The sequence below is a fragment of the Erpetoichthys calabaricus genome, chromosome 10 (genome assembly GCF_900747795.2).
Source record: "Erpetoichthys calabaricus chromosome 10, fErpCal1.3, whole genome shotgun sequence".
NCBI lineage: Eukaryota > Metazoa > Chordata > Cladistia > Polypteriformes > Polypteridae > Erpetoichthys > Erpetoichthys calabaricus.
This window is the reverse complement of record NC_041403.2, coordinates 18,111,464-18,134,374: the sequence shown is the minus strand read 5'-3', so window position 1 is coordinate 18,134,374 and position 22,911 is coordinate 18,111,464. Positions and strand designations below refer to the sequence as shown.

Genomic DNA, 22,911 nt, shown 5'->3' with positions numbered 1-22,911 from the left:
TAGGACCACCAAGACAGAATACATGTGTGTAAATGAGAGGGAGGTCAGTGGAATGGTGAGGATGCAGCAAGTAGAGTTGGTGAAGGTGGATGAGTTTAAATACTTGGGATCAACAGTACAGAGTAATGGGGATTGTGGAAGAGAGGTGAAAAAGAGAGTGCAGGCAGGGTGGAATGGGTGGAGAAGAGTGTCAGGAGTGATTTGTGACAGATGAGCATCAGCAAGAGTCAAAGAACAGTAGTGAGACCAGCTATGTTATATGGGTTGGAGACGGTGGCACTGACCAGAAAACAGGAGACAGAGCTGGAGGTGGCAGAGTTAAAGACGCTAAGATTTGCATTGGGTGTGAAGAGGATGGACAGGATTAGAAATGAGGACATTAGAGGGTCAGCTCAGGTGGGATGGTTAGGAGACAAAGTCAGAGAGGCGAGATTGCATTGGTTTGGACATGTGCAGAGGAGAGATGCTGGGTATATTGGGAGAAGGGTGCTAAGGATAGAGCTGCCAGGAAAGAGAAAGAGGAAGGCCTAAGAGAAGGTTTATGGATGTGGTGAGAGAGGACATGCAGGTGATGGGTGTAACAGAGCAAGATGACGAGGACAGAAAGATATGGAAAAAGATGATCCACTGAAGAATAATTTATCATTCTAACAATGACACCACAACAGCACCATTTTGTGTTTTGGTTTTTGGATAGTTGCCACCATTCTGTAATGCTCTCTGTATGGCAGTGGCCTTGTTCTTTATCGTTGTTATTATCACTGTCAGTCTATCTGTCTTTCTGTCTCGGGGTCTCCAACTCCAGTTTTAAAACGTCCCCCAAACGGACATATGAAGTGAGCCAACAGATGACCTGCTAAGTTGGGGCCTCAAACTCCAACCATTTCCACTCCAACCTGTTGCTTAATTAGAGGCTGATTCTTGTTAATCAAACCCATTATTTAATTCCATGGCTTGTGTGGCGAGCGGCTGGGGGCGGTACCCAGCCGGGATGCCTAGAAGGACCAGAAGAGGGACTACGCCGCCCTGGTTGGTATGGGGACCACGGGAACAGAGCATGGAAGCTCAGCCCTGTTGGGGCCCATGGTCTCCGCCACAGGGTGCCCGGATGCCTAAGAAGCCCTGGACTTCAGCACTTCTGCCACACCTGGAGGTGCTGGCGGAAGGAGAACCAGGGACACCCGGAGTTCTTCCGAGTGCTCGTGCGGCATTTCCGCCACACCACAGGAAGCTCATCGGGAGGCACCTGGAGCACGTCCAGGTGGATTTAAAAGGTGCTGCCTCCCTCCATTTGTCAGCTGGAGTCAGGTGGAAGTGGACGCAGATTGGAGGAGTGGAGTGGAGGCGGTGAAGAGAGAGGCGTTGTGAGAGGCCTGGACTGAGGGTGCTTGGTGCAGGGGGACTGGGTTGTGCGATACACTTGTAAATAGAAAATGTATAATAAACGTGTGTGTGGTTTTGAACCATCGGTGTCTGCCTGTCTGTGTCAGGGCTGCTCTCGACACTTGTTACTGCTCTCATTCTGTCACACCAGGTATTTCCAAAATTGTTAATTTTCTTTTTCTTTATAAATCATAAACATTGTCCAAAGTCAATGATCTATCATAGATAAAAAAATTACCCCAGAATCTTTTGCATATTTTGCTTTTTTATTAGTGTGTTGCACAGAGCTGTATGTACAGATTGGAATGGATAACACAGCCAACAAGTCACACATTTAGATTCGACATTTTGGTAACACTTGCACAGCAGACAGGCAGATGCTCCATATTAAAAAGTCCAGCATCACCTCACAAGTTCAAGTAAATCAGTAGATCACGTTCACCCAGTCAAGGGTACCTTGGACACCCCTGTAGATCTAAAAAATGGAAAAACTGTGAATAAAAAAAAGAGGAAAAAGCAACGATTATACTCCGAGTTTAGGTCTTCAGCTTCAGTGCTGTATGGGCTGACACTGCTTAATTCTGAAAGGCCTGTGGGGTCCACATAGTAAGAGAACACGGGCATGAAGTTATGATGCCTTTAATGTACTTGTTGCCAAATACCCATTTGTTCTTCCATTCACGCACAATAAAAAATATACATCTACTCCTTACAACTATGTAGATGTGAATTTGTAAAATAAATGTATACTGGGGAATTACAACTACCTTACTATATACAGAATGTCTGCAGCATGATGGAGAGTGAGGGATGTAGCCGGGATTCAATTTTTGGAGAGAACAGGAGAATTAAATTAAAAATATTTGTTATGAGCAGCATTAGGTCATTAACCAAAAACATTTTAAATATCAGAGCACCCCTGTGCTTTTTTCAACTGCACACAGCAAATGTTTCTTATGTGCAGGTCTTGCTTCAGCCACTCCCTGCAAACGTAAAAAGCACGTAAACTGTAACTGTTAAAGCAACTCAGGCAGACAGCCCAGTTTATGTTTTATTATCAGCAGTGCAGTATGAGGGAGAAGGTTACAAATGGCAACAAGTGTTCAGTAGCACATAGGTGAACTATTGTTAAATAAATACTCCACCCAAAAAGGATAAAGTTTGTTTCATGATACTTACCCCATGTAGTGTGTAGTGACGGCTGAGAAAAAAATTGGATGTCATGTTTTCATGTGGAACAGAGATAAGAAGGTTTCTGGTAGAACTGGCATCTATGGTGATCAACGCTGGACAACAGCAAACAATATTAAAATCGTCCATGAAGAAATTGCATGTTACTCTTGACACATAATCCACATTTCAAGTTGCTTACAACGTCCTAAGTATATGGATTTTTACTGTAGAGAAAAGCCAAGCAAAATGACACCTTTTATTGGCTAACTAGAAAGATTACAATATGCAAGCTTTCGAGGCAACTCAGGCCCCTTCTTCAGGCAAGATGTAATCAAGATGTGATTACATCTTGCCTGAAGAAGGGGCCTGAGTTGCCTCGAAAGCTTGCATATTGTAATCTTTCTAGTTAGCCAATAAAAGGTGTCATTTTGCTTGGCTTTTCTCTACATTCATAATGGCTAACACGGTACAACACCCTAGTACTATGGATTTTTACTAAAATATTGTTAAATAAGTCATCCCCAGAAAACGCAAATCATTTGAGTTGTAGACCCACCTCTCGTTGTAACATTTATGTCCATATCTATGACTGGAGTACCTGGGGATTATTTACCAGAAGGTTGTGAAACTGCACAGTTGAACAGTTGCGTCTGCTTCTGAAACATCTCAAATATGCACAGGTACGAGGAACATTCTCTTCTTGATAACGATTTTCACTTACTTTTCTTTAACTTTTAATCTTCAGTTTTACACATCTCTCAGTGCACACTTTTTGGTGATATCACATGGAGCGCAATATTAGCCAATGAATAAGCTGTTACTGGGCTGGACTCCTGACCAATGAATGAGGTGGGGAGGCGGCACATCAATACCTGTTTGCATTTGAGTTTGTTCTGTTTCAATATACTCTAGTAAAAATATGTGTGTTTGGAACTTTGTGAGCACACTAATGGGTGACTTGAACCATGGATTACACAACAAGAGTAGTGTGAGATTTTTTGATGGATGTTTTTGATGTTCTATGAATTGGTCACTATAGACATGCAATCTTATCAAAAACTTTGTTATCTTTGTTTAGCATTAACACATGGCAGGAGACATTTCTCTTGTCCTTCACTACAAGCTACATTGGGCAAGTAGCATGTAAAAATGTTAATTTTTGGGTGAAGTACTCCTTTAATAAATCTGTCCCTGCCCTTGCTGCACAGGCCCCAGGTAACACTGATTTGTTCCAAAAGGACTATTCAGGCATTTCATACAAACTGCTGACTGTGTGGTGGTGGCTTCTCTAAACTTCTCACACTTGTTTAATGGTGAGTGACAGCGACATATGAGGAAGCCGCTGATCTCTTGTAGACTTTGGGTTTTCCTTTTGTTTTAGATTCATCTTTTAACCAGCTGATCCTTTTAGTCAGCATGTAAATGTCAATGAGTGTGCACATTTGTGATAGCCAGTCAGTGGTGGAATACTGCAAATTCCAATACACCAGCACCAGCAGGATAAAATGAATTTGTTTTGTAAGAATAATGACATGAAATGAAACTTCTTAAAAGATCTCACAAGGACATGTCCCAGGTCAGGTCTATTTTGTCCAAATATTTGTAGATACGCAAAGCACAGTGTGCAGGGGCATTTCAATCCACCTAGGAAGTGCAGAAATTAGAAAATGAGAAATTATGTCAACATGGAGCTCTACAAACGAGCATTTCAGCTGAAGCCCACCAGGACCTGAGCTGTGTTAGCTGATGTCGTTCAAGAAGGGACAGAGTGGCTTATCAGACAGGTTTTATAGTTCTGCATGGTATATATAAACTGTTTTTGAAGTTTAAATTTTCAATTTTCAAATTTATTTGTCTAAAAAGTATTTTACCTTTATGAGAATATACCTAGCCATCCTAAACAGTAAGTTCTGAATAAGACTTCTTGTTGCCATCACTAGAGATCTATAAATGAACTGAGCAATGTAATCCATAATTAAAGGCTCCACTTCATCTGTTAGTTGTTTATCTGTATTATGTAAGCACATATGGATTATTGCTTTTTATTACTTTTGGTATTTCACGTATTCATTTTTCGGGCCTTGTGATGGACTGGCGCTGCCCTGTCCAGGTGTTGTTCCTGCCTTGTGCCCAATACGTGTTGGCACAGGCTTTAGCTGGCCTGCAAACCTGCTCTGGATAAGTGAGTTTGGAAAATGAAAATGGTTATTCATTGTTTTCTTTAACATTTTGTACAGCACTGTCAGCTACGTGTTTTTTAAGTGAAATGTTCCATTGAAATAAATGTTGTTGTTGTTGTTGTAGTTAAATATGGCCAACAACGCAGACATTTAGATGTTCTTAAAAAGGTATTTGTGCTTTACGGTATATGAAATTCACTTTTTATGACCCTAATGTAACTACATACTCATTTTAAGAAATCGACAGTTTATTCATAAAATTTCAAAAGGAAGTTATCTCAAAATGTACATTTCAAATATTAAATGCATTTGTGATACTTGCGTGTTCATTTCAAGATGTCTGATTTGCATTTTGTATGACAGTCTCAAATCCACTTAATCCAATTTAGAATTACAATAGTCTGGAGCCTGCCCATGCAGCATAGTATGCAAGGCAGGGGCCATCTCTGGATGAGAAGCCAGTCTATCTATTTTAAAATAACTTCCTGCAAATTTTAAAATATATAAAACCAGCAAGTGATTTGGAGATGATTCCAGCATGGACCGGGAATGAAAAGCACTCACTCGAATATACCTCAGAGTGTACCCCATGAGATCTCACAATATTATTTTGGCTTGCTGTGCATAATGATATTTCTGGCTGGAGGCAAGCCTTTTTTTAATAAAACATTAACTTGCCCTCTTATAAATCAGATATGCAGAGACAAGACCCATCATATATACATTTACTCATTTTAACTTTCTCACTTGCTTTTCTACAAGAATGAAACATCAATTTTGACATTTTTTTTTTTTACATTTGTATCCCAGGTCTTTTCATTTTCTCAGAAATGAAAAAAAAAAACACAAACAAACTTCATAACATCGCCTAACCTTCTCAAACCTGCTTAATCCAACTCAGCCTCCCAGCCGCACTGGGCTCACGAATGCTGGGTGGGGTGCCAGTCCATTGAAGAAAATAGAAAAAGTCTGTAGAATCTCCTCCTGTCCCACTGTGACACAGAACCAGTTCAGAATGTCCCTTCTTGTAAGCTATCCTCATCTGTCAAAATACGAGGGTCAGTCCTTACTGGGTGGCATTTGACGAGTTCAGACTGGTTGAACAACATTAGCGACTCACTGTACCTTCTCACAAAGTATCTTCTGGCTGCAAAATTATGTTGCATTTGGTGGGCTGCAAGACATTCAATCCAAGGCTGAAGAAGCAACAACCTCAAGCCCAAAAACCAGTGCATGAGGATCTGAAGATGTGTTTTGCTTTCAGGAAAACTGACTTCTGTGGGTGTATTGGTCCACCAAAATGCAGCCCAATGAAGAATCTCGGTCAGAACATAACTAATAGTTTTAAAAGAAGTCTATGCTACAGGAAGGCTGGGCAGACACTGATAATTGGTCAGTATTTGGAGTGGCTGCCTTGGTCATCAAGCTGAAAATGAAATGTCAAGTGATCTATTTATCATGAATGTGAATCTCAGCACTACATTTTGATTTCACAGTACAGACAAACACAAGAAGATTAAATTGATAAAGTTGAATGCATGCTCTCCCCTTCTCTTAACAAAAGTGCTCACGGGATAGTTTATCTATTGCTTTTATTGGGGGTTGAATTGCTTCATTTAAAGGAATACTCCACTCCAACATTATATTTTTTATGTAAGTTACCCCATGTATTTTGTAGTTGATGGCCAAGAAAACTTTAATCTCAAATAGATAACAATTTGTTTTTGTATATAATAGGGGCCAGTGGTGGCCAACACCGGACAACAGCAAACAATATAAAAACATTGTTGACATAAATCTCATGTTACTTGTGTCGCATAATCCGCATATCTTGTTGAGGGTAAATTTCACACAAATGCTGGGAAGTTTTTACTCACACATATAACTACAGACACATGGAATGCGTTACCAAGTATTGTGGTTGACAATAGAACTTTGGGCACCATAAAAACTCAGCTTAACATTATTTTGGATTATTGGCAAACTTTAAATAGCCTGTTCTCGTCAAACGTTTTTGTAATGTCCTAATGTCAAGTCACCCAGTTATATACTCACAACATCCCAAGGACTTTTTGATATTGTTTGCTGTTGTTCAGCGTTGGTCATTATTGTATCAGAAACTTTGTTATCTCTGTTCTGTAAGAACGTTTTCATGGCCACCACTATAAACATCATGGGGTAAGTAATATAAAAATATGATTTGTCGGGGGGGAGTTTTCCGTTAACTCAGGATTTAATTCTGCTTGTGTTCAGTGTTATAGATATTCCCCAGATTTCACAAAAAAGTATACAGTATTTGTAAAACATAACACAGTTATGTTTTAAACTGCACATTAGAAAATAAATCAACTTTAATTAAATCTATAAATTGCTCATTAAATAAACCAGATGCATTTGTATGTATAAAAAGTCAACAGGATAAAATCCATTATTAATGAGGCAGCTCACAAATGCCTTATGTCAGGGTGCCTTACTGTACTGCTGCATACATCACCTTGAGCATCACACTGATACCTGCACGATATCGGGGGCATTCATTCTTTTACTTTCTCTTAATGTCATCCAAAAAAAATCAAATTGGCCAGTTTGGTATCTGAATGACATCTGTCTTTCCTCCATGTACTGTGCATTGCTTAATGCCTTAGTTTTAAGTGTAGTGAGCATGCCAGGGGTGTTCAGCACAGCAGCTCCCAAAATAACTGATAATTATGGACGGCAGTTACCATTTCATAATGTTGTTTCATATGCAAACGTGAGGGCATTAATCTCCAAGAGGAACCCTTAACCTCCTCTTTAATCAGTTTCAGTTATGGATCCAACTACATCGATCTAAAAGGGGGACTCTGGATGCCTCATTTTTGGGCACTTGCAACCAACTCTGCATTACGGGCGTAGTGTACCCTTAAGTCAGCCTTGGTCATTGTAATGCATAGTCTCAGCCATCACTACCTGAATGTAACACAGCACAGCATTATCAAATCTGCTTAATCCGTTTATTGGAGGTCTGGGGCCAAATTCTACATGGCAGGAAACAAGCCAGTCAGGGTTCCAGGCCCTCACAGGGCCAACTCATGCACATACTCAAACAGGACCAGTTTAGCCTCTCTGATCATTAGGACTTGGGAGGAAAACCCACAAAGACACATGAAGAATATAAAAACTGCACACAGTTAACAACTGTGAGTGGGATTGTAGGATGTGCAGCCCTGACACCCTGAAAACACTTTATATTGTTAATTTCTTGCCAGGTTCTATTGTGTCGGTCATAAGATAGATAGTAATGGTTGGCTGTGGAGTTGGTATTCTCTCTGAAAATCCCTAGTAGGAGTTTCACTTTCCAAATCATTGTTCTCTGGTTTTCATTCCACCTAAGTCTTTCAAGATAGGGTAGTGTGCTTATTTTATAAATTCATTTCAAACTGATAATTAACCTAACTCTCCTTACTTATAATACACAACACAGACTACAACTTTTCGCAGGTTGTGCAGTTGCCCTACTAATTTCATTGCAAGGCTTTCTGTGGTTTGGGACAGCCTTACACAGATCAGAGAAAACAGAAGGACATCATATCTGAACATTTGGTGCATACTTCAGTTTTTTTTTTTTAATTTGTTTCCTGTCAAAATATTTCAGAGCAGCCGTACAGGCCTCCTGTGATTACATTGGACAATGAAGGTTTTGGCTGCGTGAGTTCTAGTCTGCTGATTACAAAATTCAATTTGAAATTTTCCTGTCACATTCTGTTTTATTGCAAATACCTATTTTTGTAATTTCCTACTCATATTATAAGTATACATATTCAGTACAACAGCTACAGTTGGATCATCTCTAAAAATGGTGGCACTGCAGCTTGTATATTCCCCATAAGTGATGCCAAGATTAAGGAAGGCATTTATGTGGATTCACAAATGAGACATGTCATCAATAACAAGCAGTTTGAAGATCTGCTAGTAGTGCCAGTGGAAATGACATGGAAGGATGCTATTGAGAATTTTCTTGGCAACTACAGAGTACTAAACCATGTCCATCTGGTCGACAACATGCTTCAAGTATACAAAACCATGAAGTAAAACATGTCACTAAACATTTTCTGCATTAACACGGCTAATCTTGGTGTAGTCGGTGACAAACACGGTGAAAGGCTTCACCATTGCAATTAATGAAAAGCAGTATCAATGGGCACGGAAACAAAAATCAGTGGCAAAACATTATTGGGTTGATGCGTCATGTCAGCATCATTATGCGAATAAACATGCTAAATTCAATAAAAGTTTACTTTTATGTTTCTCCAAATTCCTATATAATATAGTCAATCTGAAATCATAACTTTATTCAGCTTGAAGCTCACTATAACAATCAACAGAATTTTTCGGGAAGCAAAACATTTTTAAAAATGTGTTGTCCAGTGTTGCTATTTACTGAAAGACTCATTTAAGGAAATTTAAGAGGATACCAAAGACTTTGGACTTTATGTTTAGTGCTCATACAGAGGCCTTCCTATGGCTGACATGCCTGGTGAACTCATAAAGAAAAACTCCACACATTATCTGAAAATAAAGTAATAATAATCAAAATATCTGAGGGAGGCTTCCATACCTGGAAACGTCTCTGTGTAAAACCCAATTATGAACTTGACTTTGAAACCATTACACAGAACAGAAGTGTATCAAGAATGAATAACCAAAAGTAAAGCACTCAGCTTTCTGCTTATTTTCCTTACAACATTCTTTTTATAATTAACGTTCACATCTGAGTCCAACAATTAATAAATATCAATGTGTACAGACACTGCTATTTGTAAATCTGAATGCTGTCACTGCACTGGCAACTTGAAAACAAGAAAACAAGTCCAGATAACAGAGAGAGAAAATACATCCAGATAATAGAGTGCTGTTAATCATATTGGTGAAGCGACCCAAATTATTAAATAATTAGCTACTGCTTGGAAACCAAGAGCACATGATGCTGCCCTGAAGAACTACATTTCAGTTTTCTAACCAAGGATTTTATAATTCCACACTTTTCATACATTCTGCCATTTTGTCAGCTGTATGATGAAATGTCTCTCCGAAGTAAACAGGTTTCATGTGAGTGAGTGCTGGGCATTGGAATGTAAAATAATAAGTGGAATTTTACACAACACTGCCACAAAAACAAGAAGTGTCTTTGCCAGTGCATTGTTGGTATATTTTGTGATTGGCTCTTTAAAGAGATCTGTTGTAGTGACTGCTCGTGGTTAAAATACTGATTTACAACAGTGGGTTGAACGTGAATCCATTGGATAACTCAGAGTGAACATCAAGTTTGTTGCCTGTATAATAATTAACTAGCATTGAAATAATACGTAAAACGTACTTGATGCTTGCAGTTTGTGCCATGACAGTAGGTCAGGTCCATGTGAAATGCTACAGTAAGCATAATGATACATTTTTGGTGGACAGATCTATTACTGGATGCATGAATTTTTTTAATATAATAATTTGGTGCTTTTAAATAATGTGCTTTAAAATATTGCATAATTAACTGTTTGATTTTACTGCATCCGAATAGGATAAGGCTTCATTCGAATAAAGCATTTTAAGGCTCAATCACTATTCAGCACGAAAACATTATTATCCCTGAGGTTTGTAACTAATATACGTACTTTCCACAGAATACGGCAAAATAGTCATCTCCTATTGAACTAAACACTTTCCATAAGGAAAAATGTAAAAGATGTAACACAATGAAGGTTTTGAAGAGCTGCCTTATCAATGCTGGATCATCCTGTTTCTAAATTATTTAACTTTAGTCGCGATCACTCGGTACATAACAACCTTAACACTTCCATTTCTCTGTTGGACCAGATAGCAGGGCACACCATGATGACAAGTAAACAGCTATCCTGCATATTGCACTACAGCATGGAATGGAAAAGTAGAAGCACGTGACAATGGCTGTCAAACTAAAATCCACAACACAGAGCAAAGAAATTGACTTCATGACAGTTCCATAATTTTAGTATAGTGGTTTTTGTCCTTGGTTCTCAAATTCTGACCAGGCATCATTCAGTTCCATAAAAATCATCTTGGCATATTGTTCATATGGCTGTCCTGTTGCCTACAGGAGGAAAAAAAAATTAGAATGGGTCCAAAATGTCTTCAAAATCTGTGACAAAACTTACATTTTTCAATAAACATAGTCTCATTTTTTGCAGTATGTACATTAAATGTTAAGCAAGTAAATGGTAAGAGTCATAGGTTCATTTAATGCAACAGCTTTACAATACACAGTTTCTACACCAGTCATTTCAACTGTAAATGCTATTCGGCATAACCAGCTAGCACCAAACTTGTTCCATGAAATTTTGAATGTTATTTTATAGCTCTAAAGACTCCCTGGTGAACCCTAGATACTCAACCAAACCTAGGCTGCCATTCTTCAAGGGCTTTTTAACATTTTTACAATGTATTGATTATGTGAATTACAGTGCCTATAACCTGTTCATCTGCACATTTGTTTTGTTATAAAACATTGAATCATAATGCATTTAATTTGGCTTTTTTGACATTTATCAACAGAAAAAGACTCTTTAATGTCAAAGTGAAAACAGATCTCGGCAAAGTGCTCTAAATTAATTAAATATTCACCCCAGCAAAACTGCTCAATCGCTGTCAAATGTGTGGCCTTGTCAATCTCACAAGGCGCAGGTTTCTTACTAATGTCATTCCACATATTTTGTTGCATTTATTTTACCCTCTTGAGCATCCCCAAAGCCTAAAGCTGACACCACCGTGCATCAAGATGGGGATGGGGTGTTTTTGATAATGTGCAGTCACGTATAACAAGACATTTAGTTTGATGAATGAAAAGCTCCATTTGGGTCTTATCAGACCATAGAACCTTCTCCCGGCTCACTCCAGAGTCTCCTTTGTGTTTTTGTTTCTTTTTGCCATAAAGATATGACTGGTGAAGTTGCTGTCTGCATTGTCTGTGCCATGTGAGTCACTGTAGCTTGTCACTCCTTCAGAGTTCTCAGAGGTCTCTTGATGGCCTCTCACTCATCTTTTTCAGTGTCTGTGGATGGCCTGCTCTAGCAGATGTACAGCTCTGCCATAGTCTTTCCATTACTTAATGACTGATTTAACTGAATATTCAGTGACTGTCTACATCCCCTGACTCGTGCTTTTCATCACCATTTCTCTGGTGTATTGCCTTGATTGTGTAGGTTAGCCCACCATACCAACTCACCACAAGTTGGCCCTTCCACATTCAGGTGCATTTAGACTATAACTAGTGAAACCCCAGACAAGTGATTTCCATTGAACTAATTCTGTGACTTCTAAAACCAATTTGCTGCACTAGTGAGGATGTTGTTTTTCTCACTTTAAGTAAAATGATTCATCTTTTTCCCACTGAGTTATGGAGGGTAGGTTAAAACAACGGATCTTTCATAACAGAATGTTGTCAAGTCAGGTGTGCTTTGAATAAGGCTGTCACAGGATATGAAATAAGCACAAATCCAAGGTTATCTGATTTTTGGTAGTATGATCTTAGCATTGGAGCTTTCCTAAAACATGACCTAGTGAGGAAAGTGCTTGAAGATACTACTTACAATTCAGGTCTTGCTCTAGGAATTCAGGAAGACGCCTTACCTGGACAGGAGGCCTTGAGAGTACAGAATGCATCCTGGTCAAGAGATGGAAGGAAGTCTCACCCAAACAAGGCTGCTCTAAGGGACTGATGGACATCCCAGGCGGAAAAGATTCCCTACCCGGATGGAAGCCCCAGGCAAAAGGACAGGTGTCCCGACTGGACATGATTCCAGGACATTCCCTGGACTGGATAAAAGAAGAGGATAGGGAAGGACTGCCGCAGAGGAATATTTATTCCCCCATGTGATAGATGGCAGCAACACTCTATATCGGCACCCATTCGGGAACCAGAAGAGAATGCTGGGAATTGTAGTCCGGCAGCACAGCCCTGCTGGACCCTGCTATATTGGACTTCCAATGAGCCCTGGCACCAGCAATAATCCCAGCCCCTCTATAAAAGGGACCACACTCCCTTACCCAGGCAAGTCGCAGCTGGGAGGACAGAGAACAACACTCAGCTGGAGGAGGGTAGTGCAGTGGTGAGAGGAATTGCAGAGAGGTGATTGGAAGAGAGAAAATCTGTGCTTGTGTTTCTTGGAAGAGGTGTTTTTGTAATAATAACTATCCTTTATTTAAACCCGGGACTCTGTGTGTGTTCGTGTTGGGGTTTGAGGCTCACTGATGCCCCTGTATCCATTACGCTGCAGATATTGAAATAGATTGTCAAGCATCTGGAGAAGCTATCTATACCTTCATTATCACAAGGCAATACAGTTTCAACAGCAGATATTGATCAAAGATGAATAAATGATTATTGAAAACAATACAACTAGATGTTATCTAATTCACAGTACCAACTTATTATTCTAAACAGCTGAAGTTAGCCATACTTAGCACTAAACCAAGCAGTACTCAGCAACTACCATGAAAGCCAGGCAGCCTGCAGAGCACAACTCATAAGCACTTACCTTAGAGAAGTGTTATGGTCCTGGATAGCTGTAGAACCTCCTATTTTAAACACCCTGTTTATATTTTGTATTTCTTGTTGTGCTATGAATATGTAGTCAGCAGTATTAAAAAGTTCTACTTACTTTATCTGGATGAACGACAAGCACAGCTTTGCGATACACCTTCTTCACCTGTTCAGGGGTTACCAGGTCAGCCATGCCTACGGATTTCCATTTGGTCTCCCCTTCCCAGAGAACAGTGTGCATTGTTGACAGCAGGGCTCGGATGTTTCTTTCTTTACCTTCTATCCAATCTAGAATCTACAAGGAAACAGAATAGTTTTTTTGTTAGTCAAATTTAGATTCTGATCATCAAACTATCTATGACTAAACATAGTGATCTGTTTTAAAATATTGATAGTTTGTATAAGAATATTGCTAAGGGGCTTGTGGTATTTTACAAATAACTCTGAAAATGCATGTAGAAGAACATCACAGTATTAAAAATCTAAAAATGTCTGCAAGCCTGAATCTGATATTATCAGTCATTCCCATTTCATGTTGCTGGGCATTACAGCAGCAATAGGAGCAGAACTGAATGACAGGAGTAAAATTAAAAATGGCAACATGGTGTAGCCACCTACAGTATTACAAAGGATTTGGAAATGCAATTCTCTGAAGTTATAAAGAGGATATCCGTTTCACTGTACCATAAATATACATAATGAATGATCAGTAATCGGATCACACAATACTCCACCCTGTTTCAGAGACGTCGGAGTGCACTTCACCCTGGGGTCACAATTCATTCCTTTTGTTCTTCACTGCTAAAAATAGCAGTTTTATGGTTTGCTTTCATATTGAACTTCTCTAAGACAATTAATGGGAAAATAAAGATCAATATGAAGGATGTGATTTGCTAAGGAAGAGTAATTAATCGCATTGTTGCATGCCACTACAATAATAATTCAAAGTAATCATTAACAGATTTTAGTAAATTGAAATAAAGATTAATATAAATTGGTGCAGTACTTTATTCTGGTGCCACACATCTCCAGGGTTTGGAGTCCTTTCCAATACACTCTCTTGTGTGTAGTGTTCTCACTCTGTCTGCATGGCTTTTTCTCTGCTTACTCCAGTTTACCTCACACATCCCATACCAAGCTAACTAGTGACTTCAAGTTTTACAGGTGTGAGTGGCTATAAGGTGTTTGTGAGTGTATTTCTATAATGACTTGGTATTCCATTAAGGACTTGTCTTGTGCCAAAAGCAGCCAGGGTAGGCTTTGGACTTCCTCAACCCTGAGTAAGACTGAGTAGACTGAATTATGGGAGGATGTCAAACTTAAATTGAGGCCTAAAGTAACACTTTATATAACCAACATGGGTAGGAAAAATTCAACAAAGAAACAAACTACTGCCACATGTTCTTTACAGACAAGACACACAGGTACCTCCCAGCTCATCACAATTGTATATTCTGCTTTGTGTCTCTCTTGAAACAATCTTCAAGTTGTTATCAGCTTTTACTTTCTTGGAAAGATGAACCGAAATCAGCACTGAGTAAAAAAATGATGTCAGCTCATAAAGTCAAGTGAGAGTGGCAGTCTGGGTACAGGTGAAAATTTGTGACTAAAGCAAACCGCATCAGTTTACACCTGCAATAACAAGTTGGTCAGAAACAGATTGCGATCACGTTTAGCACAAGTGGAAATGCAAATGCGTTTTGTCTCCACATACAACAGCAGAAAAGACAGAAATACAGTATGTAGGGCGCTGGCGGTCAGGTGAGCAACAGAATATGGAGGAATATTCTGGACAAAAATTAAATAAGTATTCAAATACATAAAAGTACTATGAAATGTGACAACAGATAAAGAAAAAGAGCATGAAATGTGAGCGTAAAAAACTAAATGTGTTACACAATATATTTATTGTTCCTTATTTATTTACTTTTGTCCATAATATTCTTCCAAATACAACATGAAATATAACTTGAATTTAAAACGGTCACTTTCACCCGTCAAAGCTGAAAGGACAGGCTGTAGTGAGTTCTATTTTTTGATTGGTGAATCGTCAGCAGTGTGAACTTAAACCTTTGGCCATCAAATGCTAATTTACAGCGGACACTTCAGATGCAGGCTCCTAATGATGAATTCAGAGTTTATAGAATTAAAGTAGCGCTTCGCACAGGAATTCTAGGCAACTTTTTCTTGCACTTGTAGTTGATGTGCATAGTCACAACTCTAAGCATGTGCGGGAGTCACAGGATTTCCAAGTCAAACAAAGCAGGTACATGTAGTCGAGCTACCATCTCCTACATAAAGCTGTCACATCTCTGGTGTTATGCTAAAACACTAATGGCACTTAATTCACATTTTCTCGTTGGGTCATTATGAGCAGCCAATTTGTAGTTTAACTACTGGTTAGTAACTGTGGTGCAATATTCTTTGTAGAAAAACATGTAGGGACAATGGGAACACATAAGTGTAATCCACTAAATTATATATGGACACAATATATACAGTATATGAAGCGCATGTTAAAGGGTGTTTTGAAGAACAGTAACAATCATCTATATGTAACATGTTTTGAATATTAATGAAGTGGGCCAGTTTAAAAAGGTCATATGGCATGTTCTATGATGGAATGTGTATTAGTGCTGGGCGGTATACCGGTTCATACCAAAATCTGGTTACGATATGGATTTTTCTTATACTGGAACACCGGTTTAAATAGCCTAAACAACGTTCGGAACATGGCCTGCGGGAAACTGTTTAAGGGGGGCCTTTTTCACTGCTGCACCGCTAAATACGCATGTATGAGTTAGTGGAGGCATTGAACGGTGAATGTGGGCAGAGAACATTCCGAAACGGAAGCTGCAGCAGACGATAAAGTTGAACGTGATAACACAGAAGAACTTTTGACGAAAAAAGTTGCTGTGTCTGTTGTCTGGAGATACTTTGGATTTAAAAGGTTGGATGTGGACCATTATGTTAAAATGTGTGAATACTGTTTCTATACTACTGGATAATACTGCAAGCCAAGTTGTACTTGTTTTTTTTTATTTTCAATACTGCGTAATGTATCTGGTTACTGTGTAGTACTGTGACGATGCCAGCCCCCTACAGACTCCCTCTTCCCACAACACCATCGATAGTTATGACCGAGATGAGCTGAGAAACCTCACTGAAGCCAGGGGATGATGGAAAGTGTTCAAGTCCTTTTGTTAAAAACAGTCAAAGTAACACCAAAAGTGTCCGTTGTGCAGTGTTCAGAAAAACACAGTACCCAAATAAATAGCAAATCCATAAAGCCAGTGAAACGTGGGGATTAAAATCCATAATAAATAAATCCGTTAAAATGCAGTCTCTCTCCTCGCCCGATCGCAGCACACCACCATCTATCTCCACGGCTCACCCTTCACTGGCGGAGCCTTTGAAACACGAACTGCTTTCTGCCAACTCCTGTCTTGACTGCCACCACACTGCGCAGCCAGACCGTCCGATGTCGGCACACCTCCCGTCTTCCTTCGCGCTCACTCAGTTGCTCCTCAGATCCATTGGGAGGTCTTACATTTCGCTCGCCCCACTCTACACACTTAGTCATTAGGGCGAACCAGCCCCTAGATCGCCTCAGCCTGCGCTCCCTCACGGAGCCCCAGCTCGTGCTGTCTTCTCCTTCCTGGTGTCTGGATCGTCTCCCATGACTGCCTTTTCCCTTCTTTAACCTCCTTGTGTTCTGTCTTTTCTTTTTTCCTTCCCCCTATCTTGCCGGCCCATAAATATACGTCTCCGTGGGCGCAGCGCCTTATTCACACACCGCAGTAACTCAACAAAGCAATTGAGAATGATCGGGTGCGACTCACCCCAATCATCTCATCAACTCCCCGCGGTCGTGCAATCGCGCCCACGGAGACGGACACAGCGAACTGGATTTAAAAACAGACCCTTTTTTTGACGCCGCGGACCCACTATACCACAAATAGCATTATAAATGGAAGTTGCAGTTTTATTATTTATGTATATAGCTTATCTTGAAGCAAGGTCCATATTAATGCAATTTGCCTTAATGACGGTTCAGTTGGTAAAGATGTCATCACCAAGTTGCACTTGTTTTATTTTATTTTTATTTGGTGAATACTATGTAATGCACCAGGGCTTGAAGTCTTGGAAGTAATAGTATTATTACTGGAAGTTGCACTATTATTTATTTTATTGTTATTATTATGCAGTTTAATGATGGTAAAGTTGTTTAAAAAGTCACTTTAACGTGTCAGTGGACAGAGATTGTTAACATTAATAAAGTGTAGTTGGTTTACAAAAAATATTTACTATTTATTCCTTTTCTAAGACATGTTCAGTGCAGTACAAATTTTGACAAGCACCTCTGGATATTTTACGAAGTCTAAATGCCTCTTTGGATGGTTGACAATATGTTGTCAAAATTTTAGTTTAAGTTGTTTGCAAAATTTGTTCAATAAAAAGGTTCTATATTTTGACTGCAACTGTCATGCAATGTGACTCCTTCTCTTCATTACTGCCCCCCTCCTTTAAAATGATCACTTTATGGGGCCATGCAAACCTGTAGTAATACTTGTGTGCACATTAAAATGTTTTTTTTGTACAATGTACAATTCTCATGACAGTGGAATAGGTTATTCTTAGCCAGTCTACTGCAGTGATTGCAGTGGAAAATATGGTTAACTCATGCATGGGAAAAAAACACCGTTGAATACCGTGAAACCCGTACAATTTTGAAAAATACAGTGATATAGAATTTTGGTCATACCGCCCAGCACTAATGTGTATTACTTTTTCAGGTTTAAAGGTAAACTTACATCTTACCAAACTTTGTAATTTTGCTTTTGCCAAGTGTCAGCATTGGTTGACACAGGTATTCTTATGACTAAAATGTTTTCAAGTGTCGCTCATTAAATAGCAACTACTGTAAAACTAAACTGATATGCACAGAGAGGGTCACCACCTTTAAGTTCCTGGGAACTTACATCTCTGAAAACCTGTCTTAGACAGTAAACCCTCTGCCGGTGGTCAAAAAGTTCCAGCAGTGACTGCATTTCGTGAGACTTCTCTGGAAAGTGGGACTGAACGGGAAGTTGCTGTTGACCTTTTACCACTCAACCATCAAGAGTGTTCTAGCATACTGTATTTCAACATGGTACGCGGGCTGTACAGCAGCAGATAGGCAAATCGTTGGCTGTTTATCTATCCTCCCTGGAAGACATCTCCAGTGTCCAGTGCCTCCGCAGGCCCAGGAAAATCATTAAAGACCCTTCCCATCCTGGCCACTCATTGTTCATGCTATTGCCCTCTGGCAGGCAGTGCAGGAGCATTAAAAATAGAATAAAAAGATTTGCAGATAGTTTTTATCCTTGGGCCAACAGAATTTTAAATTTTAATAACTCATATAACTGTTATAATTTATATTTTTGTTATGTGCGTTGATTACTTTAGTGGATAATAATTTTTTTCTGGGGGATGTGTTTATTATATTATTTCTTTGTCATTGTTTGTTGTATTTGCACCATTTACAGGTGTAGCTTTTACAATTTAATTTTACTAGTACAATGACAATAAAGGCTTTCTAATTCTAATTCTAAAAGCATATTCATCTGAACAATATAAAACATCAGCCTTGTACTGTGACTTGATTTTGTAAGTTTTGTCAAACAAATGTGTCTTCTCATAGAGACCCTTGGCAATATTAGGTTCGAAAGTATAGGTTCACAAGAAAGAGGAGTCGTATATGCAATAATCTCTTTGTACTCTGTTAAACATTTCCCCATTCAAGAAACCAATCTATTTTACAACATGCCTAGCCATTTGGTGATGTTTGGTGAGGGGACTTCTGCCAATTTCAGCATAATAAAGTATCTATCTATCTATCTATCTAATCAAGCAGAAGGCTAGAAGCAACCCCGGTAGCAGCCTACTACACCTAAGCTAATGTGCATCTCGTCAGGTGGCACTGCTAACCAGTAGGGCACCTCACTCTATGTCCTGTCAGTAAAAGCACCCTCAGATTTTCATTTTGTTAACTGCATACCTTTATCAAAGTTTGAAGATTTTAAGTGAAGTATCATGGCGTGAAGTAAGATGGCAACGGTAATTCCTCACTAATCTGATGCGAGTGTATTGGTGATATTGGAGATAAACCTTTTTTTTAAACACTTACAGAATTCAATTTAGGCCTTGCATCTATAAAATCTATAAAATGTTTGTGTGTTTACAGCTAATTTCCGAATAGTTACAGTGCATCCGGAAAGTATTCACAGTGCATCACTTTTTCCCATTTTCTTATGTTACAGCCTTATTCCAAAATGGATTAAATTCATTTTTTTCCTCAGAATTCTACACACAACACCCCATAATGACAACGTGAAAAAAGTCTACTTGAGGTTTTTACAAATTTATTAAAAATAAAAAAACTGAGAAATCCCATGTCCATAAGTATTCACAGCCTTTGCTCAATACTTTTGTCGATGCACCTTTGGCAGCAATTACAGCCTCAAGTCTTTTTGAATATGATGCCACAAGCTTGGCACACCTATCCTTGGCCAGTTTCGCCCATTCCTCTTTGCAGCACCTCTCAAGCTCCATCAGGTTGGATGGGAAGCGTCAGTGCACAGCCATTTTAAGATCTCTCCAGAGATGTTCAATCGGATTCAAGTCTGGGCTCTGGCTGGGCCACTCAAGGACATTCAAAGAGTTGTCCTGAAGCCACTCCTGTGATATCTTGGCTGTGTGCTTAGGGTCGCTGTCCTGCTGAAAGATGAACCGTTGCCCCAGTCTGAGGTCAAGAGCGCTCTGGAGCAGGTTTTCATCCAGGATGTCTCTGTACATTGCTGCAGTCATCTTTCCCTTTATCCTGACTAGTCTCCCAGTCCCTGCCGCTGAAAAACATCCCCACAGCATGATGCTGCCACCACCATGCTTCACTGTAGGGATGGTATTGGCCTGGTGATGAGCGGTGCCAGGTTTCCTCCAATCATGACGCCTGGCATTCACACCAAAGAGTTCAATCTTTGTCTCATCAGACCAGAGAATTTTCTTTCTCATGGTCTGAGAGTCCTTCAGGTGCCTTTTGGCAAACTCCAGGCGGGCTGCCATGTGCCTTTTACTAAGGAGTGGCTTCCGTCTGGCCACTCTACCATACAGGCCTGATTGGTGGATTGCTGCAAGAGATGGTTGTCCTTCTGCAAGGTTCTCCTCTCTCCAAAGAGGACCTCTGGAGCTCTGACAGAGTGACCATTGGGTTCTTGGTCACCTCCCTGACTAAGGCCCTTCTCCCCCGATCTCTCAGTTTAGATGGCCGGCCAGCTCTAGGAAGAGTCCTGGTGCTTTCGAACTTCTTCCACTTACGGATGATGGAGGCCACTGTGCTCATTGGGACAATCAAAGCAGCAGAGATTTTTTCTGTAACCTTCCCCAGATTTGTGCCTCAAGACAATCCTGTGTCGGAGGTCTACAGACAATTCCTTTGACTTCATGCTTGGTTTGTGCTCTGACATGAACTGTGAACTGTGGGACCTTATATACAGTCATCCCTCACCTATCGCGGGGGTTATGTTCCAGAGCCCCCCGCGATAGGTGAAAATCCGCAAAGTAGCGACCCATATTTATTTTTATTATTTATACATATTTTAAGGCTTTATAAACCCTTCCCACACTCTTATAAACCTTTCTCACTCTCTTGTTAACCTTTCCCACGCTCTTATAAACACTTCCTATGCTCTTAAACACTTTCTACATTCTTAAACAGCGCAGACCAACACTGCACACTGCACGCAGCGATCAGACGTCGATGTGTCTGCACTCGCTTTGTGAAGGGGGGCAGCTGAACTCACACTGAGCAGAAATGGACTTTGTGCTACTTCTGCCAAAATGCCTGCTTGTCGCTCTGCGCGTTCGGAAGGAGGAGGAGGAATGGGGGTGTGTGAGGGCTGAACGCACCTTCGCTCAAACCCCCCCTCCCCGGAGGCGCAGTAGCTCCTGCCACTTCGCATTGTCAAGGGGGTGGGGAGCTGAATGAACGCTAAGGAGAAGTGGACTTTGTGCTGGCTTTGTGCTGCTTGTCGCTCTGCGTGTCAATAATTTAAAAGCCTGTACATCACCAATTTTCCTGTCTCACTGTCTTGTCTTGCGTGAAGTTAAAATGTTTTATAATAGTGAGATGTTACTCATATCCTTAGCCCGACATTCACATATCATATGTGTTAACAAAGTGTGTTTTATAAGTTTACATGTGTTTAAAGCATGTGGGATGGGTATTTTAAGGCTTAAACTATAAAAATGTTTATTTATGTGGTCTTTCTATATCGCGGATTTTCTCCTGTTGCTGATGGGTCTGGAACATAACTTCCGCGATAGGCGGGCAATCACTTGTATTTAAAAACCCGCGAAGTTGTGAATCCGCGAAAAGTGAACCGCGAAGTAGCGAGGGATTACTGTAGACAGGTGTGTGCCTTTCCAAATCATGTCCAGTCAACTGAATTTACCACAGGTGGACTCCAATGAAGCTGCAGAAACATCTCAAGGATGATCAGGGGAAACAGGATGCACCTGAGCTCAATTTTGAGCTTCATGGCAAAGGCTGTGAATACTTATGTACATGGGATTTCTCAATTTTTTTATTTTTAATAAATTTGCAAAAATCTCAAGTAAACTTTTTTCACGTTGTCATTATGAGGTGTTGTGTGTAGAATTCTGAGGAAAAAAATGAATTTAATCCACTTTGGAATAAGGCTGTTACATAACAAAATGTGGAAAAAGTGATGCGCTGTGAATACTTTCCAGATGCACTGTACATATCTTGCTGCTTTCATGTGTCAAACTTTATGTGTGTACAACATTATTTTGCTATACAATATATTTAGAAGGCTGGCGTCCTTAAACATCTGCAGTAAGATGCTGCAGATGTTCTATCAGATGGTTGTGGCGAGCACCCTCTTCTATGCGGTGGTGTGCTGGGGAGGCAGCATAAAGAAGAGGGCCGCCTCACGCCTGGACAAACTGGTGAGGAAGGCAGGCTCTATTGTTGGCATGGAGCTGGACAGTTTGACATCCGCGGCAGAGCGATGGGCGCTGAGCAGGCTCCTGTCAATCATGGAGAATCCACTGCATCCACTAAACAGGATCATCTCCAGACAGAGGAGCAGCTTCAGTGACAGACTGCTGTCACTGTCCTGCTCCACTGACAGACTGAGGAGATCGTTCCTCCCTCACACTATGCGACTCTTCAATTCCACCCGGGGGGGGGGGGGGGGGGTAAACGTTAACATTATACAAAGTTATTGTCTGTTATACCTGCCTCGCACTCTTCACCTTGCTTTTTTTTTTTTTTTTTTTTTTTTAACTTGCACTGCATTGTTATCACTCTTTAATTTAATATTGTTTTTATTAATATGCTGCTGCTGAAGTATGTGAATTTCCCCTTGGGGATTAATAAAGATTCTATCTATCTATCTATCTATCTATCTATCTATCTATCTATCTATCTATCTATCTATCTATCTATCTATCTATCTATCTATAACACTTAGGATTAAACCCAGTTTTCCAAATGTGTACTGTACAAAAAAAGTAATTCTTTTGAAAATACTTAATACGTCTCTGACAGGTAAGGCACATACA

General features: G+C 40.0%; 1 protein-coding gene across 7 annotated transcripts in view; it reads right to left on the bottom strand.

The window, feature by feature from the left end:
• Positions 1 to 5,444: 5,444 nt before the first annotated feature.
• dnajc6 (DnaJ (Hsp40) homolog, subfamily C, member 6) overlaps positions 5,445 to 22,911 on the bottom strand; it is a 152,696-nt gene continuing 135,229 nt past the window's right edge. For all 7 annotated transcript variants that reach the window (XM_028810962.2, XM_051932705.1, XM_028810957.2 and 4 more), the window contains 2 exons: positions 13,403 to 13,579; positions 5,445 to 10,836 (listed from right to left, as the gene is read on the bottom strand). In XM_028810962.2, the coding sequence (XP_028666795.2) occupies positions 10,735 to 10,836; positions 13,403 to 13,579 (279 nt within the window). In that variant the 3' untranslated portion in view covers positions 5,445 to 10,734. The remainder of the gene's footprint in view (positions 10,837 to 13,402; positions 13,580 to 22,911) is intronic.